This window comes from Dryobates pubescens, chromosome 14 (genome assembly GCF_014839835.1).
Source record: "Dryobates pubescens isolate bDryPub1 chromosome 14, bDryPub1.pri, whole genome shotgun sequence".
NCBI lineage: Eukaryota > Metazoa > Chordata > Aves > Piciformes > Picidae > Dryobates > Dryobates pubescens.
In genome coordinates, this window is record NC_071625.1 from 14,859,602 (window position 1) to 14,886,259 (window position 26,658).

The window sequence follows — 26,658 nt, forward strand, 5'->3', positions numbered from 1 at the left end:
AAGGAAAGAACAAGTAGACAAAAAAAAAAACAGGAGCGGGGGGTGGGGAGAGAGAAAGGACATAGCACAGAGTCATAAAGTGGTTTGGATTGGAAGGGATCTTAGAGATCCTCTGGGTGGACTTCATTCAGGCCCTCTGCCATCTTATGTGAGGACACAGGGAGAACATCTAAGCAGCAACAGGCTGGATTTATGTCAGCAGCTCATTTCTAAACACTGCTGCATAGTCCAGGAGATTGCAGAAATATGTTTTGAGGCATCACAGAAAAAGCTCTTTGGAAGGAGGTTTTTGGAAGCATCTCTCTGTAGGTGGAGCTGAACTCACCCCAGAGTTGGTGAGACCTGGGAAAAAAACATTCACCACAGGAGAGCTTTGTGGTGAGAAACTCATTATTTGCAGAATGCAAACCAGAGGGAGCCTTGCGTATGGTGCTAAAGCTGTTTATCACTCCTGAGGGGGGAGTGGAGAAAAAAATCGATTTAATGTTTTTTGATTGCAGCTTTTATTTATTGTGCATGTAAAACTACCAATAAAAAGGAAGTTGGGTGCATGCCTAACCATGCAACTGGTCAGGAAAGGCAATCACAAAGCCAAAGCCAAGCAGCTGTGGAGCCTGGCAGCTCCCTGCTTGCTGAGCTTCCTTCCTGTGCAGGATAGTGCTGCCCATACCAGGGTCTGGTGATACCAGTAGACACATGTCAAGGTTGTAAGGAAAATGTTTATCTGCTATCAAAACCAGAGGGGGGCCTTTGAGTTTTCATGCTGTTCCCAAAGAAGGTGTGGAGCAATGATGACCTTGAAGGCTTCCTTCTACGAGGGACCATACAACGGATGTGCTTATATAGACCATTTGAGGACCTTCACACAGTGCAAATGCCTGGTGATGGGACATAGCCCATTGCTCCTCTGGAACTATTCACAGCATCAACCTGTCTGTGGGGAAGACTCAAACCTAAGGTTATGGGTATGACAAGTCCTGCTTCTTTGAAGGACTTGTACAAGACCCAGCAAGCTGCCTACACATTATTGCTCCTGGAGTTAAGCTCCAAGACTGTGTGGTTCTAGCCCCAGCTGCAGTTCTGGGACAGATTCCTTCCCAGTGGACACTGGTAATGAACAAGTCATGCTCTCTGCTTGGAGACAAATGCTCTTTTCCTGTGTTTAAAATTCGCTTTGGAGTAATGAAATCCCAAAAGGCAAGCAGGACTCCTGCTGTGCTCTGCATATATGCAGAACTAGTCCCTATGCCAGCAGCTTCTGACTTCTGTAGATAAGGCAGAACATGGGTGGGAAAGAGGCAGTTTCATTTCCCATCTGTTGACATGGAACCCTAGGACAACATTATAACCTGCACATAGACACCCAGAAAACCTCTGGCAGAGCAGGGAGCCGAATGCAAAACTCCTGACTAATGCTATGGCCATGGTCACAGCACATCAAATTGTAGTTCAAAGGAGTGTTTGGGGCATGGGATGGGAAACTGCAGCTATAAAACATCACACATCAAAAAAGCAGAAAGAGTGTGTGCTCACATCGGGCCGCCCCCTTCTCCTCCTCTGACCCATCAAACCTTCCTGGCCTCATCATCCCTGCAGTCTCCTTGGGGACCACTGAGGGATGCTGTGGATCAGAGATGCTTTTAAGGAAAACACGGACTGTCTGGTGTTGTCTTGCCAGAATGCAGAAGCAATTCGCAGGCCAGGAGGGAACCAAGTTATCCTCGTTTTCTTCTTCTTCTTTTCTTTTCAGGTTTTTTTTTTTTTTTACTTTTCTATGTTGCTTTGTAGCAAAATCCTTTTCACCAGAGTAACCTATTTGCACTGGGAGATTTTAATTACTAACCCAATTAAGCTCAACTCCTCTGTTCAAATCAAAACTTGCTGGCATTTAATACTTCCTTGAGAAAAGATGGAGCAGGTTTATTTTTAGCCTCTGATGATTCCCCCGCCTTTTCCTTCCCTTCCAAATTAACAACTGCAGTGAGACCCGTCTGGTTTTGAACCCTAGCAGGGCTCAGTCCCTGAGACACATCTTTGCTTTTTGAGCACTTGCACAGGCATCAGCCCCTGCAGAAAGAGAAGAAAAGGTTGGGCTTATTCTGCCAGGACCCCAGCTGGCACACACTGAAGCTGAACTAAATCTGCATTGCTCTGTAGACACCACCAGACAACCTGGTGTGAACATTTTCTATGGCAAAGAGGGAGCTTCGTGGCTGAGTTAGAAGAGACTCTCAAGCACCACTAATTGAGAGGCACAGCTTGGAAGGAGAGGTGATGTCTTTTATTAGAGCAAAGCTGGGAAGAGTGAATGTGCTGTCTTGGGCACACAGCCTCTTCTTCTGTGTTATCTTCAAGCTAAATGGGCTGCAACTTCTGCACTGAAGTGCTTTGGCTTTTATCTTTGCCTTCTACAGCTTGCAAGGAGGTCTGAGGGTCATTGTCCTCAGCGTGGCAAATCAACCCCTAGAAATATCTACACCAACACTGCTCATATTGTGTGGAGCTGCAGTCTGTTTTTTAAGGAGAACCCCCTTTTTACAAGGACCACCAGGATACTGCTACGAGAAACTCTCCTGTCTCCCACTCAGCTGCTCTGCCAATTAATTACCCTTTCAGTCAAAAATCAGAGCCTGTTCCAATCAATGCAATCTGACTGCCAACATCACATAGACCATTGATTCCCCACCAGCAACATAAAACCAGTGTACAGACCTTTTTTTCTGGTCTCTTTACACTGTGTGAGACATGGATGGAAACATTCCCACTCAGAAGCATTTGCTTCTGCTTATATGTCACAGTAAACTCGATCTTTTACCCTGTCCTACATGCCCCATGTCCTCCATTCAATGTCTTACATCCTTTTTCTCAAATGGATGCTGCTCTCAGGGTTGTAACTGGTGGAGGGTGAAACTGACAGATATAGACACATCTGTCTTAATTTAAGTGGTGTGCAGGTCTTCTGGAAGCTATATAAAGAATGGGAAACCACTTAAATTGGGGAAACCCCTCCAACATCTTCAATACTCAACTACATCATGGAGTTGAGACTCTCATACCAGTTTTTGTTTTCAGTGTGTTTTTTTTTCCCTTATGGCTCAATGGCAATGAAAAGATGAAGAACATTAAGGTTAGACTGTTGGGATTTAATAAACACTCACTGAAATCAGCGTGGTTACACTGGTTTGAGTAAGAAACTGAGCCCTTGACACATCTTATGTTGTCAGGTTGTTGTCAGGATCCAGCTGGATCACAACTCCTCTTCCATTCATGTGTCTAACACAGGATGCCCTTTCCAAAATCCCTGTCCTCTCCATGCAAAGGAAAGCTTGACAGGTCTGGAATACATACCAGGACACCTTCTGTCATTGCATTGCTTATATTCTTCCTTGGGGCCCTGACAAGTCTCTCCACCAAAGAAGGGTCCGTAGCACACACGGTCACGTCTCTGGGTCCCACCTCCACACGTGGCAGTGCAGCTGCCCCACACTCCCCAGGCCTGCCACTTCCCATCCACTGGAGACAAAAAAGAGTAGAGAAACAGCTTGTTATGTCCCAAATATAATCTGCAACAGAAAGAGGCAAGGTCCCAAGGTGAGCACTGCTACAAAGAGTGAGTAGGGCATGGATTTTGGTCCACAACAGACATGAAATCAGGGTGTGCTCTTTCCCACTTCAGTAGCTCTTTAGTAGTTGAAGGATGTCCTGGTGTTTCTCCTCAGTATTCTCAGCTCCTGTAAAAGCAGCCCTATTTCTTTCTTTTGGCTCAGATCCAGGACTGTGCTCATCAAAACTCTTTGGGGGGACAGGGATTCAACCTGCTCGGCAGCTACATTTCTCAGCCAAAACCCACAGCTTGAGTTTTGTTGAGATGTACAGTGTACGTGTGACAACAGAGCTTCCAGAGAAGATCTGTCTCAGGGACTTATAGAGTCCAGCACAGCCCTTGGACAAGAAACCATGAAGAAACATCAAATCTTCTTTCAGCCATTTCCACTGCAGTAGCATTTCACATGCCCTGGAAAGAGGTTTGGGACGTTGCCTCACTCCACTGTATCTTCTCCCAACATCTTTACAGATTCAGTGGAAATGCTTCTTCATCTATGCTAACAATGGCATTTATCAAAATGCTGCTTCTTTCACATTAACAATGGCATTTATCAAAGCACTATAAAAATGTTAATTAGCCCTCACAACAAGCCTGCAAGGTAAGGAAACATTCTCCTCCACTGCATCACAGATGAGAAACAACAACTCAGTGACAGAACTAGAACAAGGACCTAAGTCTGCTGATTATTATGTGAGTTTTAATTAGGAGTTAACACATCATCTTGGGCTGAATAAATCCTTTTGGGAGGGTAGGGCATCTCTCTCTCTCTTGTAGCAAATTTTCTTCTAGTAAAATAACATTCTCAAAGAAGAGGGACAGCACCAACCCCTGGTGCTTTCTTTGGTGACACTCTACTGCAGTTGATGAGGCTGCCAGAGAAGATAGAAATTCCAGGAGGAAACAAGTATACCAGGCCAAAGAGCTGTGCTCGTGGACTGAAGAGGACAATACTTGCTCACCTGAGCACGGTATGAGAAATGCCTCAAAGAGCTGAGCTGTTCCTGACTGTCCCTGCTCTCTCAGAAAGGAGATAAAGATTCTCTCCATCCCAGGAGTCCACTCCTTCTCAGGTCTAACAGGGATGGAGCACCCAGGGAAGGGCAGGGAATGACCCAGGAAAAGCATGGCTAGAAAAATTAACTGCTAATCACTCTTGAAGGATTCTAGTTGATCAAACCTTCTTTCCAGGTCAAAGTATTTTCCATTCCAGCTGACACAGTTAGTCTCTTGTAGTCTCTTTGCAATAGCCTCACCCAAGACCTCTGCAAAAAAAAAGAGAACCAACTGCCCCCGTGACTCTATGTTTCAGGTGTCAGTCTGAGAAATGGTGTTAGCTGTGCTCTGGTATCTGCTTCAACTGCCATGGCACTCCTGAACGAAATGGCACTCCTGGAGCCCATGGTCCATGGTATGAAGACAAAGTGATTATTCTGAATGTAAGGTACTGGCTACAACAGCTGGGGCCACAGAAATTATCTCATTACTTTTGACATTGTTGTTATTATTAATTTATTACTTTCTTATTTATTCTTTATTATCATTATTATTATTCTAAGACACATCTAGATGAGTAAAGTAAGGGACAGGTCTTAGATAGGCACAAATCCAGGCTTCACTGTGCCAGACCTTGTCATAGATAAAGGTTCAAAGCTATGATGCAATGCCTCAACTGTAACTAGGAATGAAGAACTGGTAGAAGAGGAATAAAAACAGTAAAAGGAGGAAAGTTGAAGCATCATGAAGTCAGGCAAAGGTTTGCATTGGTATCTTGATTCTTTTAGGCACATGCTGAAAACTAGTATCTAAGGTTTAGAAGGAAATGTTCCCTGTGTGTATTCAATCACTTCTCTGGGGTCTCCTCTAGCATTTACCAGGAATAAATGCTACAGTGATTGCCCATTGGAATGGGCTGCCTGGGGAGGTGGTGGAGTCACTGTCATTGGTGGTTTTCAGGAAGAGACTTGATGGGGTGCTTGGTGCCATGGGTTAGTTGTTTAGGTGGGTTGGATTGATTGAGGGGTTGGACACAATGATCTTGAAGGTCTCTTCCAACCCAGTTTATTCTATTCTATTCTATTCTATTCAGGAGATCATCAGGTTGAGGAAGGTTCTCCTGCCCCTTTACTTTGCCCTGGTGAGTCTCATCTGGAGCATTGTGCCCATTTCTGGGCTCCCCAGTTCAAGAGAGACAGGGAACTACTGGAGAAAGTCATAGGGAGTGCCAGAAAAATGATTAAGGAACTGGAACATCTCTCTCAGGAGGAAAGGCTAAGAAATGTGAAGCTTTTTAGCCTGGAGAAGAGCAGAGTGAGAGGGGATCTGATCAATGTTTACAAATACTTCAAGGGGGGTGTGTCAAGAAGACGGGGCCAGTCTCTTTTCACTGATGCCCAATGATAGGATGAAAAGCAACAGATACAAACTGGAACACAGGAAGATGCACCTGAACAGAAGGAAAAATTTGTTTATATTGAGGGTGACAGAGCTATGGAACAGGCTGTCCAGAGAGGTTGTGTAGTCTCTTTCTTTGGAGAGGTGCAAACACACCTTGATGAGTTCTTGTGTGGGCTGCCCTACATGCTTTGTCAGGAGGTTTGGACTGGATGATCTCCAGAGGTCTGTTCCAAACCCCACCATTCTGTTAGTCTATGGATTTTGGTTGTCACGGTCCATTGCTATGATCCACAGCCTCCTTATCACTCCATTACTGGTAAGAACTATTCATCTCTTCTCCAAAAGAAAAAATTTACAAAGGGCTAAAGGGAAAGATGACCCCAAAAAAACCCCAAAAGGTCATTGGTCACTAACCTGGACATTGGCGTAGGAAGCAGTCCCTGGTCTCCACCCAGTGCCCCTGGCATTCGGCTCCCCCGTAGGAGGGTCCATTGCACTCCCTGGTCCGCTGCTGGGTACCGTTGGAGCAGGAGGTGGAGCATGAGCTCCAGCTCGACCATTCATTCCAGTTGCCGTCCACTGAGTGGCCCAAAGAAAGAAAACAAAGCGGAATGTGAAAATCGCTCCCTCTGGATGCACTGCAGGAGGCTCCAGCATTTCTCTACAAGGGACCGAGGCACCAGAGGAGGAATTGAAGTCACAGAGAGTGAGAGAGGACAAAGATCACCAAGAAAAAGTTCAGAGAGCTGCAGCTCTGGCAATTTGTTGGGACCCTCTGCAACCTACAACTGGTTTGTTCTGGCCCAGCAGGACACAAATGGCATCACATTTCATTTTTCATGTCCATACCCTACACCATCCCATAAAAGCTGAAATTATTGACATTATACATTCCAACATAAAGGTGAAATCTAAGAATATTGCTGATGGCAGTATAACATCAAAATAGAGAGCATGGATCACATTTTCAATGAAAATGTTGAAGAAATCAATCCATTACCATGACATTTCCCATTCTGGACAATCAGCACTTTTTGAGGGAACCCATTTTTCACCAACCAATGCACAAATCTGCAGGGAGGCAACTTTCTCTAGCACCTAAATGCTATTTTTCATTAAAGCACATGAAGGCACTAAAACCACAGCATTATTCACAGGAATTTGTGCTGCTTTTCCCAGAGAGGCTGTGGAGTCTCCTCTGGAGACTTTCAAAGCCCATCTGGACACAATTCTGTGCAACCTGATCTGGGTGAACCTGATATAGTGGGGAGGTTGGACTAGATGGTCTCCAGAGGTCCATTCTAACCATCACCATTCTGTGATTCTGTTCTATGAAATGCTCAGAGCAAAGGTGTGCTCCAATAGAAGACTGTGAGAGGAGTGCTCGTGTGTGGTCAATGCTCTTCTCTCACGGCTGAATTAGCACTGACATCCTTGATGTGCTTCAACACAGCAGTGTCTTTGATAATTGAATAGAAGAGGGAGGGACAAGAGATTAGGACAGGGACAGGGTTGGAGAGAATCATGAATACACCCTATTAGTATGGTACCATGTGAGGCATTCCCAAGTGTGGCAGTTACACTCTAATTGGTCCCTGATCAGCAGATCCATCACCTAGGCTGCTATTCCTGGAGCATCTTTTTTTTTCTCATTAGCAGCGGTCATCATGCTCTGTTTAGTTCTCATTAGCTGCTAGCTCTCACTCAGAAAAAAAAACAACCTGGATCCCTGAAAAGTCTGAATTCTGGCTCAGATCACATTGCTGGGGATGGCAGCTCATTTTCTTTGGCTTTGTTTGTCAGTCCAAGATAATAAGGGCATGTGCAGAGTCTTGAACCCTGGCACGAGTAACCCCCTGCACCAGTACAGGTGAGAGACTGACCTGCTGGAAAGCAGCTCTGCAGAGAATGACCTGGCAGTCTTTCTGGTGGACAAGAAGTTCACCATGAACAAGCAATTTTGGCCCTTGTGGCCCTTGTGGCCCTTTTAGCCAAGAAGGCAAACAATGTCCTGGGGTATACAATGAAGAGTGTGACCAACAGGTCAAGGGAGGTTCTCCTCCTCCCCTACTCTGCAATAGCAAAGCTGCCTCTGGAGTACTGGGTCCTGATCTGGGTTCCCCAGTTCAAGACAGACAGGGGACTACTGGAGAGAGCCCAGTGGAGGCTAAAAAAGTCCTGGTGGCCCTGGAGCATCTCTGCGAGGAGGAAAGGCTGAGAGTCCTGGGGCTGTTTAGCCTGGAGAAGAGCAGCCTGAAAGGGGATCTGATCAACGCTGATCAGTATCTAAAGTATAAAGAGGGTCAAGAGGATGGGACTGGACTTTTTTCAGTGGAGCCCAGGCCAAGGGACAATGGACATGAACTGGAACCCAGGAAGTTCCACCTAATCATAAAGAAAAGCTTTTTTCCTGTGAGGTTGCTCGAGCCCTGGACCAGGCTTCCCAGAAAGGTTGCGGAGTCTCCTCTGGAGAGATTTAAAACCTGCCTGTATATATTCCTGTGCAGCGTGCTATAGGTGACTCCTTTAGCAGAGGGGTTGGACTAGATGATCTCCAGAGATCCCTTCCAATCCCCACCATTCTCTGATGCTATGAATAATTTCCATTGCAGCTGAGCAACATTTTATTTGCAAGCATGTAAAAAAATGTTGAAAGCATCCAAATGAGCAACTGTTGACTCAGAGGGGGTCATGTGGGCTCAGAAGTTCTGAAAAATCAGGCAAGCATAAAGATACTTCCAAAAGGTGCTTGCTCTTAGCAGTCCAAGATTGATGTTGTCATCACTCATAAATTCAAGGCACCATCTCACTGCCTATCAATTCCAAAAAGGGAAAACACAAGAAGTGTTGTGTCACTGACAGGTGACTCCTCCCTGGAAATGATTCAAGTAGATCCTACCAGGTATAAATTAGTGTGGCTTTTCTTACTGAAGGTACTGCTGCTAGTTTCCATGAACTGACAGTGTCTGCCACTCATTAGCATTCCTCTATGTTGGAAAAGTCAAATTGTATTTATGGAGAAAATACTGTGTTTACCCAAAAAGTTTTATTTACCTAAACAGCTGAATTTACCAAAGAAGTTGTATTTATCACTAAAGCTGAAGTTACCAAAGTTGTACCTGCTGCTGTGGCAGTGGTGGCTGGAAGCTCACTACAAGTGCAAAAATTTGCAGCGGGCAAAACAAAAGAACCACATCCATAAATTAATTGCTCATATAATAAAGAATTGCTCAACAATAAGGAATATGTAATTTCCTTTGAGATGAGAGATTATTCTCTCCCTAGTATAAGGTGATAGAACAAGAGGAAATGGCCTAAAATTGCACCAGGGGAGGTTTAGGTTGGATATGTGTGTGTGGGGGGAAATACTGAAAGGGTGGTCAGGCGTGGGAACAGACTGCCCAGGGAGGTGGTGGAGTCACCAGCCCTGGAGGTGTTCAAAAAACATGTAAACATGGCACTATGGGACATGATTTAGTGGACACGGTTATGTTGGGCTCAAGGTTGGACTCAACAATCTTGAAGGTCTTTTCCAACTGAAACAATGTTATGATTCTATGATTATTTAGACCATAATTTCAAAGATGCTTAAACAAACGGAGAAGCAGAGATGACCACATTTCACCTCCAGCCACCTGTGCTGATGTGAAGATATCTCTTGGGCAAGATCTGAGGGTTTTCCATCACCACCACAGCGAAGACTGCTCGGTGTCAATGTCACACTGCAGCGTGACTCTATCAAATGTGTTCATTGGAGTCTGGCTGTTGTACTCTGGGCAGGGACTGGCATTGTCTTCCCTGCTCTCTCTCTTTCTCCTTCTCTAAAGGACTTGGGTCTCATCCTGTGGTATTCGCTGCTCTGGAGGAACAAAGGCTCTGTTGTCCCCGCAGCAGCGCATTTTTATCAGCGGTAGTAATAAATCCTGGGAGCGGGGCGGTAAGCAGAGATAGGACTGTCTGGTGTGTCAAGCCCATTGTTGTGCTTCGATGAGTCCCCCAGCGCCGTGCTCGCTTGGCACTGCAAAGCCACTGATTGCTTTTGTAGCTTTAATTAGAGCTGGAGCCCTGCAGTTGGGCTGCCTATCATATTTTTTGCTATTTTTTTTTCCTCTCCACCACTGTTTTGTTTGCTGCAGTATATTCACGTATTTATTTGCCTTTGAATTAATTATAGATCAATGTTAAGTCCGGGTATGCTTTACTGCCCAAGTAATGTCAGGTCTGACTTCTTCAATTTGTCTTCTTATGACAGAGTCATTTTGGTGTCTGGGATGTTCTTATTTGGAGTAGAGTCTTCTGGACCACTGCCAGAAATCCAAGGATATTTACTTGGGGTGAAAATTGGCTGGAAAATGCTGAAAGGTTTCTCACAAATGTTTTCACAAAGCTCTCATCTCTCCCACAATCCCTCTTCACCTCGGGGAACATAATGATGTCTCATAAGGATTCTCATTAAACTGGAAAAATGTCAGCTGACATTACCCTAGGAGAGGAAGAGAGTGTTGGGGAGCTCCTGCTTCTTCAGCTCATGTTTGCCAGGACATCCCAAGACAAATTAATTGTCTCTCTGTGGTAAACCCAGAACGTGTCTGCTTCAGAGGAAGGAAGCCACAGCAGCTCATATGGGTTTCCAATTTAGAACCCATTTCATCTTGAGGTTTCTTTCTGGTATTTCAAATCAAAACTTGGGGAGAGACATTTGGAAACAAAATCTAGGAGGAGGGGAAAGGTACTTAAAAGTACGTCATGGAAGGCTCACATGAGTCCTTTAGGCCATCTCACCATCCAAAGCAGAAACAGACAAGAGGAATCTTGCATATATAGTGAATTACTGCAAAGATATTGCTATCAAGTAAAACTATTAATTAAGTCCAGCACAATAACAAGATCAATCAAGTGAAATAAAAAAACCTTCACTGGAGATAACCTATGAGAAACTTACTATGGTCTTGAAAGTGATAGCTGAGCTAGTCAAGATCCATTCCATGTAAAGTGTCCCCTGAAAGTTGTTACACATAGCAAATCTAAACCTTAGGTGATGCTAAGATGAATAACCTTAGGAAGCAACTCCTCCAATGTGTCCTTTCTTATAGAGGATCCTCTGGAACAGTTCAGACTGTGTGCTGATTCAGCTGAGGCAGCTGCACATCCCCGATGAGCCATATGTGGGCATCTTCGGAGGTGGGGAGACCTGCTGGAGGGAAGGCTTTGAATCTCTAACTGCCTTACCTGGGCAAAGTGCAATGTTGCAGAACTTGGTTTGCTTCTCTGGGCCTTCACAGGGGTTCCCACCAAACTGTGGGGGCTTGCATGTGCGGGTTCGGTCTCTGTACCCTCTCCCACATGTGGAAGAGCACAAGCTCCATGGAGACCACTCATCCCAGGTGCCATGCACTGCAATCAAAGCAGAAGATATAAGTGTCCTTTCTAAAGGAGATCAGAAGAAGTTAGTGACCCCAAAGAGCACTGCACCCACCCAGAACATGAGTCTCAGAAGTCCAGGAACAAATCAACCCAAAATGTGCAAAAGGAACATCAGGGAAGTGCTTCTCAATGCTTTTCAATATCTAAAGGGTGGGGGTCAACAGGATGGGGCCAGGCTCTTTTCAGTGGTGCCCAGTGATAGGACAAGGGGCAAAGGGCACACGCCAGAATGTAAGAAGTTTCAGCTAAATAGAAGGAAAAAACTTCTTTGCTCTGAGGGTGATGGAGCCCTGGAGCAGGCTGCCCAGAAAGGTTGTGGAGTCTCCTCTTCTGGAGAGAGATTCCAAACCTGTCTGTACACAACCTTCTTACAACCTGCTTTACTGGAAGAGTTGAATTAGATGATCTCCAAAGGTCCCTTCCAACCACTACCACTCTGGCATTCTGTGATCAGGCAACAATGTCTGCAACTTTCCAGTTTATTCAAAAGAAATCATAATGCAATTTCAATTGACCTTAGTTTTTCAGGTTTTTGAGCTGAGAGAAAGAAATCATACCTTGAACAAAAGATGCAATTAGCTACAAAGGAACAAAAAACTCACCACCTTTTGGGAAACAACATCACGGCTGGTCTTGATGATCTTGGATGTCTTTTCCAACTTTAATGATTATTTGACCACGATTTTGTCACTTTTTTGGGCTTATTTCCCTCCCTTAACATGTCCTGTTGTTGAATTGTCAAAAGCTGCAGCATTTTTAAACTCTAGCTGAAAGTCTAGAAAGAGGTAGTCTGAACACTAATTCCTGCCACACATCAGTGACACTACTGGGGCAAAGCTAAGGAGACCTGGAAGAACAAAATGGGATGGGAAACACACTCCTGAAGTGCTCAGGCCACCACTTGTAACTCTTGGAATTAAGACATCTAAAGCCTTCTAATCTATGTTAATCTAATCTTCCCCAATCTAATCTAATCTAGTCTGGCCAGGTTATTTATGGATGGCTAGTCACTGCAATCTCTAAAGGCCAAATGTTAGAAGAATGTATTGATGTTTCTTAAGGGACTTCATCCCTTCCAGCTTTACTGGAGAAGCGAATGCAAAATCAATAATGCTTCAGAGAGAGAAAATAACACAGGTATTTTTTCAGGCCTTCATCAGCTGCTAACAGTGACTGATCCACCAGCATCAGGAAAGGGTGTTCAGACCCTTTCCTGATGTTCAAATGTTTTGCAATTGCCACCAAGTGTCTTGCATGATGATCTTTAGTCTTCAGAGGAGGATGCTGAGGGGAGACCTCACTGCTCGCTACAACTACCTTAAAGGAAATTGGAGTGAGGTGGGGGTTGGTCTCCTCTCAGATGCAACAAGTGACAGGGACAAGAAAAAATGAGGTTCAGGATGGATATTAGGAAAAATTTCTTGACAGAAGGGGTTATCAGGCTTTGGAACAGGATGCCTGTGGAAGTGGTGGAGTCAACATCCCTGCAGGGATGTAAAAGAGGTGTGGATGTGGTGCTTTGGGATATGGTCCACTGTTAGTAACTTAGTAGTAGTGGGGGGGTTGTGAGCTCTAGGCAAGTGGTTGGACTCAGTGGTCTCAAAGATCTCTTCCAATCTCAACAGTTCTATGCTTCCATAATTCTGTTCTATGATAAGAGATAACCAGAGAAGGATATGCAGGAGGATGTCCAGGCTCCCTAGATTCTATCTTTTCATCCAAGTTGTGGAAGTAGGAGTATGCAAACACAAATGATGTCTGGTTCAGTTCATAAACATACCAGCAGCCTGAAGTTTTTGCAGTGGTATGAACTGTGTTAGCATCTAAGCAACTGGAAGTGTCATCTGATATTTCTCTTTCCCAGTTTGCCCTGTGCTTGAAAAGACCCCAAAGGGCATGTCTTTCAGATTGATTGTGTTCATTGCCTTTAGATAGCATTGAGTTGTCCCTGCCATACAAAACAAGTGCCCATCTAAGGGTCCTTGGTCTAGGAATTTGTCCTATATGAGATTTCAGTAAGGGTCATGAGACCCAGGGAGGTTGTGGATGCCCACTCCCCGGATGTGTTTAAGGCCAGGCTGGACAAGGCCTTTACCAAACTAGTCTAGCGGAAGGTGACCCTGCCCATGGCAGCAGGGATGAAACTGCTTGATCTTTAAAGTCCCTTCCAACCCAAACCATTGTATGGTTCTGTGATTCTATGGAAAAGAGGAGGAAGAGGAAATAAAAACCATCTCACTGAATATCATGGTGGAGCTATCACCTGTAGTCAATCCTCTCTGCACCTCCCTTCCCCTCCTGCCCTCCCCCCGTACACCCCCCCGAACACTCAGCCCACCTGGGCACACGGCAGAGTTGTTGCACTGTCTCTGCTCCCGGAGAGGGCCACTGCACTGGGTGCTGTAGGAAGACGACACGCAGAACCTCGTCCGCGTCTGCCAGCCCTCCCCGCAGGTGGTCGAACACACGCTCCATGGGGACCACTCCTCTGCCGCAGGGTCACCTGTTGGGATTGAAACAGAAGGTGAGGACATGGCATCCTTGGTACTTGGATTTCCTCTGTTGTGTGTTCCAGGTTACACTTCATCCATTGCTGGCAACCTGTGAAGCTCTGCAGTGTGTCCCACATGTGGTGTGACAACGGTACAAGGGGACTGGTGAGGAAATGTAAGGTTTGACTGTGGGTGAGAAGTTCTTTTGGGGTACTGTGTAGAGCTGTTACACACACACACTAAATAGTGGAAATACCAGGGCACTGGGCAGAGCAAGCTCTGCTGATGATGAGGCGGCATAGCCATAGCCACTGCAGAGCCATGTCAGATGGGACATGTAACATCTACTCAGAGATGGTAAAATTAAGTAACAGTGATCAGAGAGATATAGTAAACATGTCCATAAATTGAGCTGTTGTAAGGGTTTGACTCCTTTCCCTGCCTTCTCATAGCTCCTAGCAGTGAAGATCGGCAGAAGAGGGGCAGACAAAATAGAAGATGACAGTGGCTGAGAAGGATGTTAGCTGAAGTAATCTCACAAAGCTTTCTCTTGTAATTTCCTTCACCTGTGGAGAAGATCTGCTTTGAGCATGTGACACAGAACAAGGCATCATAGAGACCTTATCAGGTCCTTACCTGATGGAGCAGTATTGGAAAGGCAAATAAAAGCATCTCATTGAACAAGAGATGGGAGTGGAGAGCAATGAAACATATTCCCTTTGTCATTGATGTCCCTGCAGGCAGATGGCCATGTCAGGAATGTTTCAACCAGGTCTCAGATAAGTCACCAAAAGTGTGACATGAGCAGAGAAAGGACAGTTTTCTACTAGTTTCATAGATATTAGTCCTTGAGAAAATTGCCTTTCTCCCCCAGATGAAAAAGAAAGCTTGTTCTGTTTCATTTAACTAAGTTCTGCATTGTTTGGGGTTTTAGATTTAGATGATAAACCCCAGAAGTAACATTTGGTATGTACAGCACATGGGCATATGGAACAAATAAATACCAACACATACTTTGAGGATGCCTAATGAGAGGCATACCCTTCTAGTAACAAGTTCTTCAGAATGTTAGACTGCACCTTGTTATATCATAACAAGGGGCATCTATCAGACTATAGATGACAGAAGAAGGGTCACCTCATTGCCTTCATTGATTGCTGAACATGGCACAGCTGCACCCAGCACTTGGATGTTTTCCAACACCCTCACTCCATTCCCAAAGAAAACTGGACAGTAGATACTGCATTGGATTGTCCAGCTGCAACATGGAGCATGAAAGAGACTCTAGCAATGGAAAGCTACAGCTTGACATCTCAATCTGCTGTAGGGTAGTGAGGGTTGTAAAGCGATTGCATGAAATTCAGCATCGCCACAGGAATTGTGATGGAGACTGTAAGAGCTGGAGACCACCACACCATCCAATGAAGAGAGCCTAAAGCTGTGCATGTCTGACTTCTTCCTCAAGGTGTTACATTTATTTACTGGTATCTTAAGGGGAGTTTTCCATGTGCAATGAAATTTTACGCAGGATTTCAAGTGTTTGTGGCTTTCATCTGTCTGCTCATTCGGATAGCTGGTAGTTATGTGCCATGCTTGCAGCTACATCTGCTTAGAACGTCTCCAGTCATTCAGGCTGTTAAAAATATGCCCACTGACTGATGGCTGTGCAGGCTGTTGAAAGGGGAAAGTAGAGAAAAAGACCTGTCCTTGATAGAAAATGGACAGACTTTCATTCCTTCATTTCCTAGATGGACTTAGAAAGAGATGGAAGTAAGGATGAGTCTTTCTCCACCTCATTTATGGCATTGCAAGGATTATCTTGAGATAAAAATGCTTTTGTTCATTAAGCCAAAGTTGCTCCATACTCTTTCCTTTTGCTTTTGTATTTTAGTATGTTTATCTCCTCATCTGGTTGCAGTTAGACAAATGTTATTGACCATGGTGTGTGTTTTGAGGCCTTGGGGTTTCAAGAAAACTTCACTCCTGTATCTGCTGGTATAAAGAGTTCACCATTTCCATGGCAATTTTGCTGCCTTTCCATAAGGAACTCACCTGGCTCTGCCAGTCTGTGATACTCTGTGTGCACCACCAGTAAATTACCTTTTTGACACCATCATTTCAGCATTTGCCATCCAGAGTGGCCCAGACTCCAAGAGATCCCTCTGTGGCCCACAGATCCCAATCGTTCCTGCTACTTAACCTGTTTGGATGCTTCATGAATGAACAATACCTTTGCATAGCTCAGAGAACCTCGAGCCACCTCCCCAGTACTGCACCCAGCAGCATCCAGTCCCTCAGTGGCAGGGAGATAGCATTTTTTTAGTAGTTAAATGCTGCCAGTTTGTGCTCAAAAGACTTTCTGAGAAGCCAGAGGTGGGTGAAGGGAAGCCTACAGAGACACAGTGATCTCCTCAATCAGCAACTCATGTCTTGAGGAGATTGCTATTTTTCACCATCTCTCCACTGAGACCTGGCTGTGGTTTTGCAATCTCCGCATTCAGACAAGAGTTACTGAGTCATCAGATGAATGGATGGTATCTTTGAACCAAATTCCACCTCTTCTGTCTCTTTCTTTATTATTTTTGCATTTGCTCTTTCACAGTAGAAATACCTATGATTAGCGGTAAATCTCCTCAATTAACATCTCTCACATTGCACCAGTCCCTGGCTTTTAAATCCATAATATAGTTTATTTTCCAAGTGCTGGCTAGAACTAAGCAATTTATCCGAGTCTGCTGGGGCACTATGTCCAGTCTGCTCTGAAACCTTGCAGAAAATCAACTGATTTTCAAACCATATTAGAACCAGTTCTGAGATGTTCTCAGGCATCAAGACAAGCTCTCTCACTCTCCCAAGAGAAGCACAATATTGCCCATCACCAAAACTATGGATTTGAAGATTTTTTTTCCCACCCTTAGGGGTCAGGCCACAGCAAATACATATTACTTATCCCAGAAGTGGACCCTGGCTTTGTTTTTTGATAGAAGAACAAGAAGTCTACCATGCTTGTCAGGTTTGAAAGGCCCCTATAAGAGTTCAATACTATCTTACAATTAGATCCACCAGAGATGCTTTCCATCAAACTGGTCTTCATGATCCAGAGGACAAGGGTCCATGCACTGCTCTCCATCATGACTGGTGCCTGTAGACACCAGATTATTCCTTTGCTTAGTCCTGTGATGCTCCAGGATAGCTTGGGGATTAATAGCAATGTCTTAAAGGAATTCACAGGAGCAAGGACCCCACTTCAGGTGGGCAGACGTTCTTTTGAAGGACTTGCTGCTCCCACAGACGCATCCAAAGCATCTCTTCTGTAGCTGTATCAGGTGCTACAGAAGGAGACACACTGGGCATCACTCCACAAGGATTTAGCACTGTATTCCAGGATCCTTTCCAGCACCTGGCCAGTAACTGAGCTGGCCTTACAGAGAGCTCAGCTGGCTGCAGAGTCCCCATCAGTGCCCGCAGCATCTCTGTGACACTTCCTCCCTTAGCACTAATGGAGCGACACATCGCCGTCATCCCTTAGCCAGAATCCTTTTAGTTTTGTCCTGATGTCATCTGTCAATCTGATTTCTTGCCACATGAAGCTGCTTATTCACTCACATCCTGCTGCTGGCAAAAATCTCCTGGAAGCAGGCTGTGGGCTGAGATGGGAAAGTCTCTGCCAGGGACCTGCTGGACTGGATCTAGCTCTTGTGCTATTGCTGGAAGACACATGGGCTGGGAGAGACAGTGGCACTGGGCCTGAGAGCACAACTGTGCCAGAGCCCATTAGCCAATAGGACATGGACACCAGGGCTGCTGAGGACGGGCAGGAAAAAGTACTGGCCTTCAACTGCACAGGGCCATCCCCTCATCCCTAGACCTTATAACTGGCACCAGCTATTCTGGTTATTTCTTCTTTTTCTGTCCCTTGATTAGATGTGAAATGGTTTATTGCTAGGGAAGACACAGACTTTGCTTTGCAATTCCCAGCTAAAGACTCCTTCTAACTCCCTTCCTAGGCTGTACCTTCTGCCTGGTCTTTACATCTCCTATATTCTGATTTCTTTAAACAACTTGGCCACAGTTGCTGCTCCTGGGACAGTGGCAGGAACATGGCAAGCTTGAGCATCTCCCAGGCCATGCTGCAGTCAGGGATACCACAGCCAAACTCAACCATGCTACAGCAGTGACTATGATGGCAGGGAGTTAATAGAGATGTCACTGAACATAGATGAAGCATGGTAAGAAATGCCAAGCCATAAACCTGATGGTTGAGCTACAGGCTAGAATAAAGCACTGGGGAAGCACCTGGAATGAGGCAGTGTACGAAAAACAGAGGACATCATAGGATCTGCCTTGGAATGCCTTCTCTTTCTAGAATCAGAGAATATTTGAAAGAAGACCCTAAAAATCATCCAGTCCAATCCCTCTGCAGTGAGCAGGGACATCTTCAACTGTATCAGGCTACTCAGAGCTCCATTCAAACTTACCTGGGCAACCTGGGACAGTGTTTCACCACCCTGATGGTTAAACAATTTTCTTCCTACTGTCTAGTCTAAATCTCCCTCTTTTAGTTTAAACCATCACCCCTTGTTCTGTTGAAGCAGGCCCATCTGAAAAGTCTCTCCCCAGCTTTCTTATTAGCCTATTTAAGTATGGAAAGGTCTCCTTGGAGCCTTCTCTCCTCCAGGATGAACAACCCAAACTTTCTCAACCTGTTGTGCAGCAGACACATTCCAACTCTGATCATCTCTGTGGCCTCTTCTAGACCTGTCCCAACAGGTCTAGTCTTTCCTTTACTGAGGACCCCCAAGCTGGACACAGTGTTCTAAATGACATCTCACCAGATTGGAGTAGAGTGTCAAAATCACCTTCCTTGACCTGCAGGCCACAAATGGGCTCCCCTTTTGGACCCGTGTGAGCTACAAGATTGAGCTCAGCTTCACTATGTCATAAAGATGCAAACACCCTCCTGCAGCCTTTTACCAGACACTACTGATTTTACACTTTCAGTAGAAGGAGCAGATTCAGTGCAGAGTAGCAGGGCAATTCAGACAATCCTCTACCTTGTGTCAAAAGCCACAACCCCAATCATTGCCCCATCACTCCCAGAGCCTCCACACCACACAACTTCCAGATTCTGTTCACTGGTGCACCCAGGCAAAGTCCCATGAGGTGGGGTGAAGCACAGTCAATTTACACCAGATATGATCTTCTCTCACTTATAACATCTATTTTATGGCCCTGGCTCTTTCAATCACCTGTCTGAAGCCTTTCTAGAGCACAAAGTGTTGCTAGATCACTGGGCAATGATTTGAACCTCCAGTTACGTTCAGCACACCTTGCTTTACCCAAGCCTTGTGCTGAGCTCCTGCCATGAAAGGTAACCATCAAGGAAGAGCATAAAACCTATGCACATTGGACCTGGCACAGATTTAGGTCCAGCTCATCCCCATCTTCCCAGATCACACTCTCTGATACTACTACATGTTATTGTCCTTACGTTGCAAAAGACTGGAAGGTGCTGCTACAGAACCTACCAGATACGAGTCCTTGCACAGCACTAGAGACTCAGTGACAGACAAAAGCAGTCTTGGTATCACCCCACCACGCCCTGCACACCTTCTCTTGTGGTCAATGGGAAGGCATGACATGGATATCAGCAAAGAGGCTATATTGCAGTAAGGTCAGCTTTGGCTTAACGAACCATGGCTGTTTAAGTAGTTCAGACAAAGCAGCGACTTAGAAATAGGCAGAATGATGAGAAGCAGCCTGTGAAATTCATGATCCTGTTAGAGCTTTGCGTCTAACCCTTTTTGCCTTCCCAGGCCAATGGCAACAGCACAAAACTCTGTAGGGTAGTGGGATGGGAACAAACTGGATGATGACCATTGGCTCAGTGTGTGACTTGTTGGACAAGCCCACACTAACCTGGGTGGGGAAAGAGTTGGTTAGCTGGGTCATTGAAACAGCAAAGCGAGTCAACGCAGTCAGCCCAGCCAAGCTGGGAAGTGCAGTGACCAGGCAACGTGCCAGCTCCAGAAGCTGTGGTGGTGGTAGGTCAGAGCTTACCTATTTGAGGTGCAGGGTACCCGTAGTGCTGCAGTTCGTCAGTGTCCTCTCGCTTTCTGTTATCTGTGGACCTCAGCGATTGGCTTCTGGAATTATAGCGTCCATTGGCTATGGCAAGGTAATGGGTCATGTAAATACACCTTGGTTCACTCTGCAAGATCTTTCACTACAAAGGTTACATGTATAAACAACAGCCACCTGCAATGTTTGCTTGCCACGACCACCTACTTTCCAGCCCCAGCACCCATGGCCACCTCTAGTCCCTGAGGCTTTAGCACTGAGCCAGCCTCCAAGATTTGGACTGACCGGACATTCAACCCCTGGTTTCTCAGTGAGACTTGGGACCATGCAGAACATGATCCCTCCAGTCTGGTCTTTAATCAGCTGCAATGATTTCCTAGGGTGTCTGTACTCTTTGTACTTGTGCAGGATTTAACCGTTTTAGATATGCTGACAATGAATGCCACCAGCCCTAGCAGTGTTATGAGATCTACAGTGAGGACTTCTGGTGGAAAACTCCGCCTTGCAGCCAACATCTACTTAGCAATGCTCTGTGGAGTAACCAGAAAATGCTGAGAGGAGCAGACAGGGAAAGACAAGTGAAAAGGAAAGGGACAGCTCAAAAGGATATTCTCTTCACACTCCATCTTACCACTAGCGACAAGGAGAGATGAAGGTCTGGCATCCACAAAATTACTTATGTATCAACAAAGCTATGGCTGAGCACCTTTCCAACAAGGTGAAAGTGCAAAGCTCCTGATCCTAGTGTCCAAATTGAAAATGTCCTACTGAAGACCATGGTGTTGAGATCAGAAGGTGAATAATGCATCCACTGTAAAGGCATTTAGCTCCTGAGAGACATCTAGCACTCCCGTTCCTTCCACACCCACACTTCTGCCAGCTTTTTATTTGCATTCCATGTGGATCAGCCCTGAATTTGCTACAGGGGAAACTAAAATTTCCATTCTCCATGGTTTTGGGCATGTTGTAACCCCAGCACATGCCCTCTATAGTAAACAGGGAAGTAACCAAGCAATAACAACCAAATCCCACCCACCAGTACTGCCTGCTGTGAATCAGGAGAGCTCAGCTGACCCCACCAGAGGCATGTAGAGAGCAGAGCTGAGCCCAACTAATCAGTGATCTGGCAACAAATTTGTTTCCAAACAGCAAGAACCAGACAGAAGATCTTTATTCCCCAAGGAGGTAAAACATTCAGACATCTTTTCAAGAAGGACAAAGTGCCAAGAGCTGAGATGGTGACAAATTTGATCCCGGAAGCCTGAGAAAATTAATAAAGGTTAATGAAGCTTCAGTGTGGTGGCAGGAGTCTTTATTGCCATCCAAAAAGGGAAAGCAGAGGAGGGAAAGGAGTGATTCACCGAGTTCCTGCCAGGAGCCAGGCTTTATGCTCAGTAGCTTAGTTTGTGGAAGAGGTCCATCTTGTTTGTGAAATTATATTATTTCCATTACTGTTTCCCAAAAGTAAGACTTAAGAAAGCTACGATCTGGTCATATTGACTCCTCCAAACCTTCCCAGCACTGACTGGTTGCAGACTACTTGCTGGAGGTGACAGGATGAGGCTCTCACTTGCCTGCCATTATCAAGAGAAAGGCACCAATAGCTGGACACCAGGAATGATTCCATCCTGGTAGCTTCATTCACCGTGGTTTTGTCTGACTCTGGCTGTTGACTGGAATAGAAAGGGCCCAAATCCTGTGTTTTTTGATATCTCAATGTCACAGGACTTTCTTGTGTGAGGTTCCATTTAAAGATAAAGCCAACCTCTAACTAGCTTGCCGATATCCAGTGTCTTGAGTTTGCTTAGGAAACAAAACAAATTAGTTCCATATTTGGGACACACCACAGATCCTATTCAAGCTCCAAGTCCCCTTCAGGAAAGCCTAGAAACCACCAGAACACACAAAATCTCCATCTGCAGTAAATCCCATGGGCTTCCCAGAGACTTTTTTAGTCTGGGAAAAGAAACAGCAGGTAGATGTGGAGCTCGGATGTTTTTGTCCTTTGGCAAGGAAAACGTGGAGTTGAATATCCTAGAAGCAGGCAGTGTGCATGGATGGATGATTGGACAAAGATAGAAGACAGGGCAGAAGGATGGAAAGATAAATGCAGCCTGGGCACCCTGGACCTCCTCTCACCTCCTAATGATTGATCCTAGTCATGAAAGAGCTGCATGATTTCCTTTGCTCCCTGATGGATATGACAAGCCTGCACTGTTATTGCTCATCCTAATTAAAGACAATAAGGTTTAATGGCTGAATGCATGAGTCTTCCAGCTTGCCATCAGCCTCTCCCTGCAAAGTCTGCCTCTGTGCTGGGGGTCACTGCAGTATTAAAACAACCTTTTGGAAAAGGTGTTGCAGAGAATCAGATTTGTCTCCATTTAACCCAGAGCACAGCTTAGATTTAAGCTGGAAAGTTGTCTCAAATGCATGCAAAAATAAACCATAGTTTAGAATAAAGCAAGGAGATGGGTCCCTTATACATAAGGCAAAGTTGGTGCAAGTGATACTTTGCTAGGGGTTTTATGCATCTGAACTTTATGACGTTGAGGCCACAAATTAAAGGCAGTGGAGAACTGGATGGATTTCACAGCCTGCTTCCCACAGTGTGGTGAGCAGAGAGGTGTGATGGCAGGATCCAAGAAAGACCTAGACTTGATTTCCATCCCAGCTGTATAAGTGCCCTGAGGATGTCACATTGTTGAAACACCCAGAACCTTGGAGAAGGCAGCATGAGAGCTAGGGTAATAACACCATTGGAAGGAACACAGAGATGTCTCAATGTCAACAGAAATCAAGCACACAAAATTTTTGAAAGAACATAGCTCAAGTGTGGATGTGAAGGATGATATTGCAATGCTGGTAGTAGTGGGAAGAAGAAGAAGGTGATCAACACTTCTAATGAGAATATATGAAGTGTCAGACAGCACCTTGCAACACAACCAACGGGGGAAAAAATCCACATTGAACACAGAAGCTTTGCAGTGTTGTAGGCTGAGGTTTTCACATACAAGCATGTCCCACTAGAGAAATACACTTTCCCTCTATACTAGTCTTCCAAACACAAGAGGTAAAGAAAATAACAGGATCATAAACATTATTTAGGCAAACTGGGGTGGTGGGAATCAAAGGATAGGCCAGAGCAAAGAGTGGAAAGGGATGATGAAACCCCCCATGGAAATGTGATAAATGTATCTCCATGTGGCAAAACTGAAGGAGAAAATGTTGACTATGAAGTTTCTAAGGCATCTAGCAGCTGGTAAAGCAGTAAAATTGAGCAGAATCACTAACCCCTAAAACCCAAGATCTCAGCAGATGTAGAAAAGGGTCATTTTGGAGGCCACTACATATTAAGAGGAGTGTATCCAGAGGATGAAGGGAGGTTCTCCTCCCCCTCTACTCTGCCTTGGTGAGACTTCACCTGATATACTATGTCCAGTTTTGGACACCCCCATTCAAGAAGGACAGGGATCTGCTGGAGAGAGTCCAATGGAGGACTACCAGGATGATTAAGGGACTAGAGCATGTGCCCTGTGAGGAGAAGCTCAGAGCCCTGGGGCTTTTTAGTCTGGAGAAAAGACTGAGAAGGGATTTAATAAATGTTTATAAATATCTGAAGGCTGGGGGTCAAGAGGGATAGGACAGGCTGTTCTCCGTTGCACCCTGTGATAGGACAAGGGGTAATGGATACAAACTACAGCACAGGAGGTTCCACCTCAACATGAGGAGGAACTTCTTCACTGTGAGGGTCACAGAGCACTGGAACAGGTTGTTCAGGGAGGAAGTCTGGAGACTTTCAAGACCCATCTGGATGTGTTCCTGTGTGACCTGTGCTAGATTCTATGGTCCTGCTCTGGCAGGGGGGTTGGATTTGATGATCTTCAAAGGTCTCTTCCAAACCCTAACATCCTATGATCCTATGATATGGCAATTGCACCAGGAGCATTTTGGTTTGAACATCTGAGACTTGTGAAAATGTCATTGAGTGTCTCACTCTCAGATACAAAATGTCTGAATCACCATTAAAAAAGAGATATGGGGGAAGGCTTTGCAAGCAGCAGCAGGTATCTGTAAGACAAGGTGCTCTTCCGGCTTGCAATGAATTCTAGCCTGCAGGGAATGAAGATGCTCTTACACATGCACAAGGTATTTTAGATCAGCAGTTGCAGCAAAAGAGCTGTTTTTAAATAAAATCAGGGGTGGCAGAGACTGAGATCATAGAATTGTCACAGAATCGCTGAGACTGAGGCTCAGTGTTTTGAATGTCATGTGGAACATGTGTTTCTCCACACCATTAATTTGCACAGCTATGAGGCTAGATCCTGAACCTGCTTGATGCTGGAAATCCAGCATAGATCAACAGAACTGTACTGGTGTCACACTTCTGGCCCTAATGTGAGAATGTGGCCATTCCTTTCTCAGCTGAGGGAAAAAAAGTATCTGCCCAAACTGCAAATTCATAAATGTCAGAGATGGCTTTGTGTTGCCTCTGCCAGATGGGATGGCAAGATTTCAGCTGGCTCCTCTGCTGATTTTCATTCCCCAGGAATAAATGCAGACTGCCTACATCTCTGATTGTTCTTGCATCCCTCCAGCACTGCCAAATTCCAGCACTGGGGTCAGGCCCATGACATCCTCCCTCTGCTTTGGATGTTGTCCTGCCACATTGCCCATCCAGCCTCCCTGTGAGGACCATCTGCGTGCCAGGTCATGAGCAACCAGAGATTTTAGAGGGGCCACTGGAGCACAGCAGATGTCCCCAACCATCCAAAGTGGGTGGAACTGGAAATCTCCTCTGCAAGCACTTGCCATCACACTTGGGTTGACTTTTTTTTCACTCCCTCTATAAAACAGCATCTCCTGGCCAAATCCAACAGATGGAGGAAATCTCCCCTTTCTGTGCTGGAGAGGAGGATATCACCAGGTCCTTTGCCTCTAGCAAGGGAAAAACAGAGTTACAACAAGCACTGAATGTTGTCCTTCAGATTATGTGTCTTGAGCTGAACAGCTGCCATAAAAAAAATCTCTGCCAAAGCCAAGCTGCTGTTACCAAAGTTTCCTTTACAGTTTGGTATGAGCCTTTATTACAGTTTTTCTTCAGTGTTTTACAGCTTTGGAGTTTGCCCATGGAGTTAACTTACCTGGCTCCCTTGCTGCTGGGCTTGGGAATGTATCCCTAGGGAAATTTAGCCAGGAGAAGACTCCATTACATGAAACAGCAGAGATGGTGGCCCAAGCAAGTGGAAAAACATAAAGACCACAAAGAAGTTGCACCTGTGGAGTCATTCAGCCACCCCTGTATGGCGATTTCAAACAACCCTATGGCCTTCAAACTATAGTCTGATTGTTCAGGCTCAGCTCTGGGAACCATGTGGCTAAACCTATTTTTTGGTGACCAAGCTGCCAGAAATCACACCCCTTGGAAAGGCTAAGAACCACCATTCCCACTGCTGCATAACAAGACCTGATGAAAGTCCACCTGGGGCAGCTTGAGAAGAGGAAGCATGGCAGGACCTGGAGGAAATCCACCTGGGGGAGGAGTTGTGTGGCAAGAAATTTTAGATCCCCCTACTGCATTTATAATGGAATGACAAAATAAAACCATCAATGAAACCCTCATGGATCACCCTCAGAAGTTTATCTCAGGAGCTCCAGAGAGCTGAGAGGCAGCACCCAAAGTTGTTTCCACTGAAAATGTGTCCCAGATGTGGTTGTCAGACTAAGATCTCTCCATGGTGCATGAGATCCAAATAAGCAGCCAAAGCATTCTTGCTAATCATACATCAGCTTATGAGCCACTTTGGTAGATGGAAGGAAGAAGAAGGCAGAGAAAAGAGATGGGTTTGTCCTTGTTTTGAAGGTGGTGGTGATTTCTGTGTTATTGTGACCTAACCTGCTTGGCCAGTGACTGATTTTACTCATCAGTGGAGATATTAGTTTCCTTGGACAAGTTTCCATTTAGCTTGGCAGCAAAGAAAAAAAAAATATTAGAGCACTCGCTCCTGGTTTGTTTTGCTGTTTTATAAGCAGTATAGATGGCCCTTTGGCCAAGGAAAAGAATATTTTTTTCACTGTTTATTTTCTACTAGAAAATTAAGGTACTAGCTCCTCCACAAAACCTGGAGTCAGGTATTTTTACAAGCTTCATAAATGCTGCACAATTCAGGATAAATACATTCTTCTTCCCAGTTCTTCTTTCTCTTTCCCTTTTTTGTTGTTGATTGGTTGTTGGGTTTCCTTGTGTTTGGTTTTTCTATTATTATTATTATGATTTTTAAAATGTTTTAAAATTTTCAATTAGGATCTATTTCACTGCAAAATATAAGGAACACTAAGGAAAATAACAGTTCAAGTGGAAGAATTGACATCCTGCTCATCCCTACGAGAAAAAGTCAATAGGAGAGTAACAGTGGCACATTTAAAACAGGATTTCTGTTCTGCTTTTCAATCCTCTTAGGTTTTGGTGCAGATCCCAGTAGGGAGGAGGAAAGAAAAAGTGCAAAGAAGTAAAAAAAAAAACCCTTCCTGGGTCAAATGTGCACCTCTCTTTGGCATGGCTACAAAGTCAGCAAGGCACAGATTCACTGTGGAGCAAGATCAGAGCCAAAACCACATCACTGGTAGATATGAAGAGGTACAGATTCATCTCGAGGTAGA

At 45.1% G+C, this 26,658-nt stretch overlaps 1 protein-coding gene across 1 annotated transcript in view; it reads right to left on the reverse strand.

The window, feature by feature from the left end:
• The window catches only part of ADGRB1 (adhesion G protein-coupled receptor B1), a 317,920-nt gene that overhangs the window by 155,459 nt on the left and 135,803 nt on the right, over positions 1 to 26,658 (reverse strand). The window contains exons 5-9 of the mRNA XM_054167432.1: positions 19,978 to 20,085; positions 13,764 to 13,928; positions 11,231 to 11,395; positions 6,416 to 6,580; positions 3,349 to 3,513 (exon numbers count right to left, since the gene is read on the reverse strand). Coding sequence (XP_054023407.1) covers positions 3,349 to 3,513; positions 6,416 to 6,580; positions 11,231 to 11,395; positions 13,764 to 13,928; positions 19,978 to 20,085 — 768 coding nt within the window. The remainder of the gene's footprint in view (positions 1 to 3,348; positions 3,514 to 6,415; positions 6,581 to 11,230; positions 11,396 to 13,763; positions 13,929 to 19,977; positions 20,086 to 26,658) is intronic.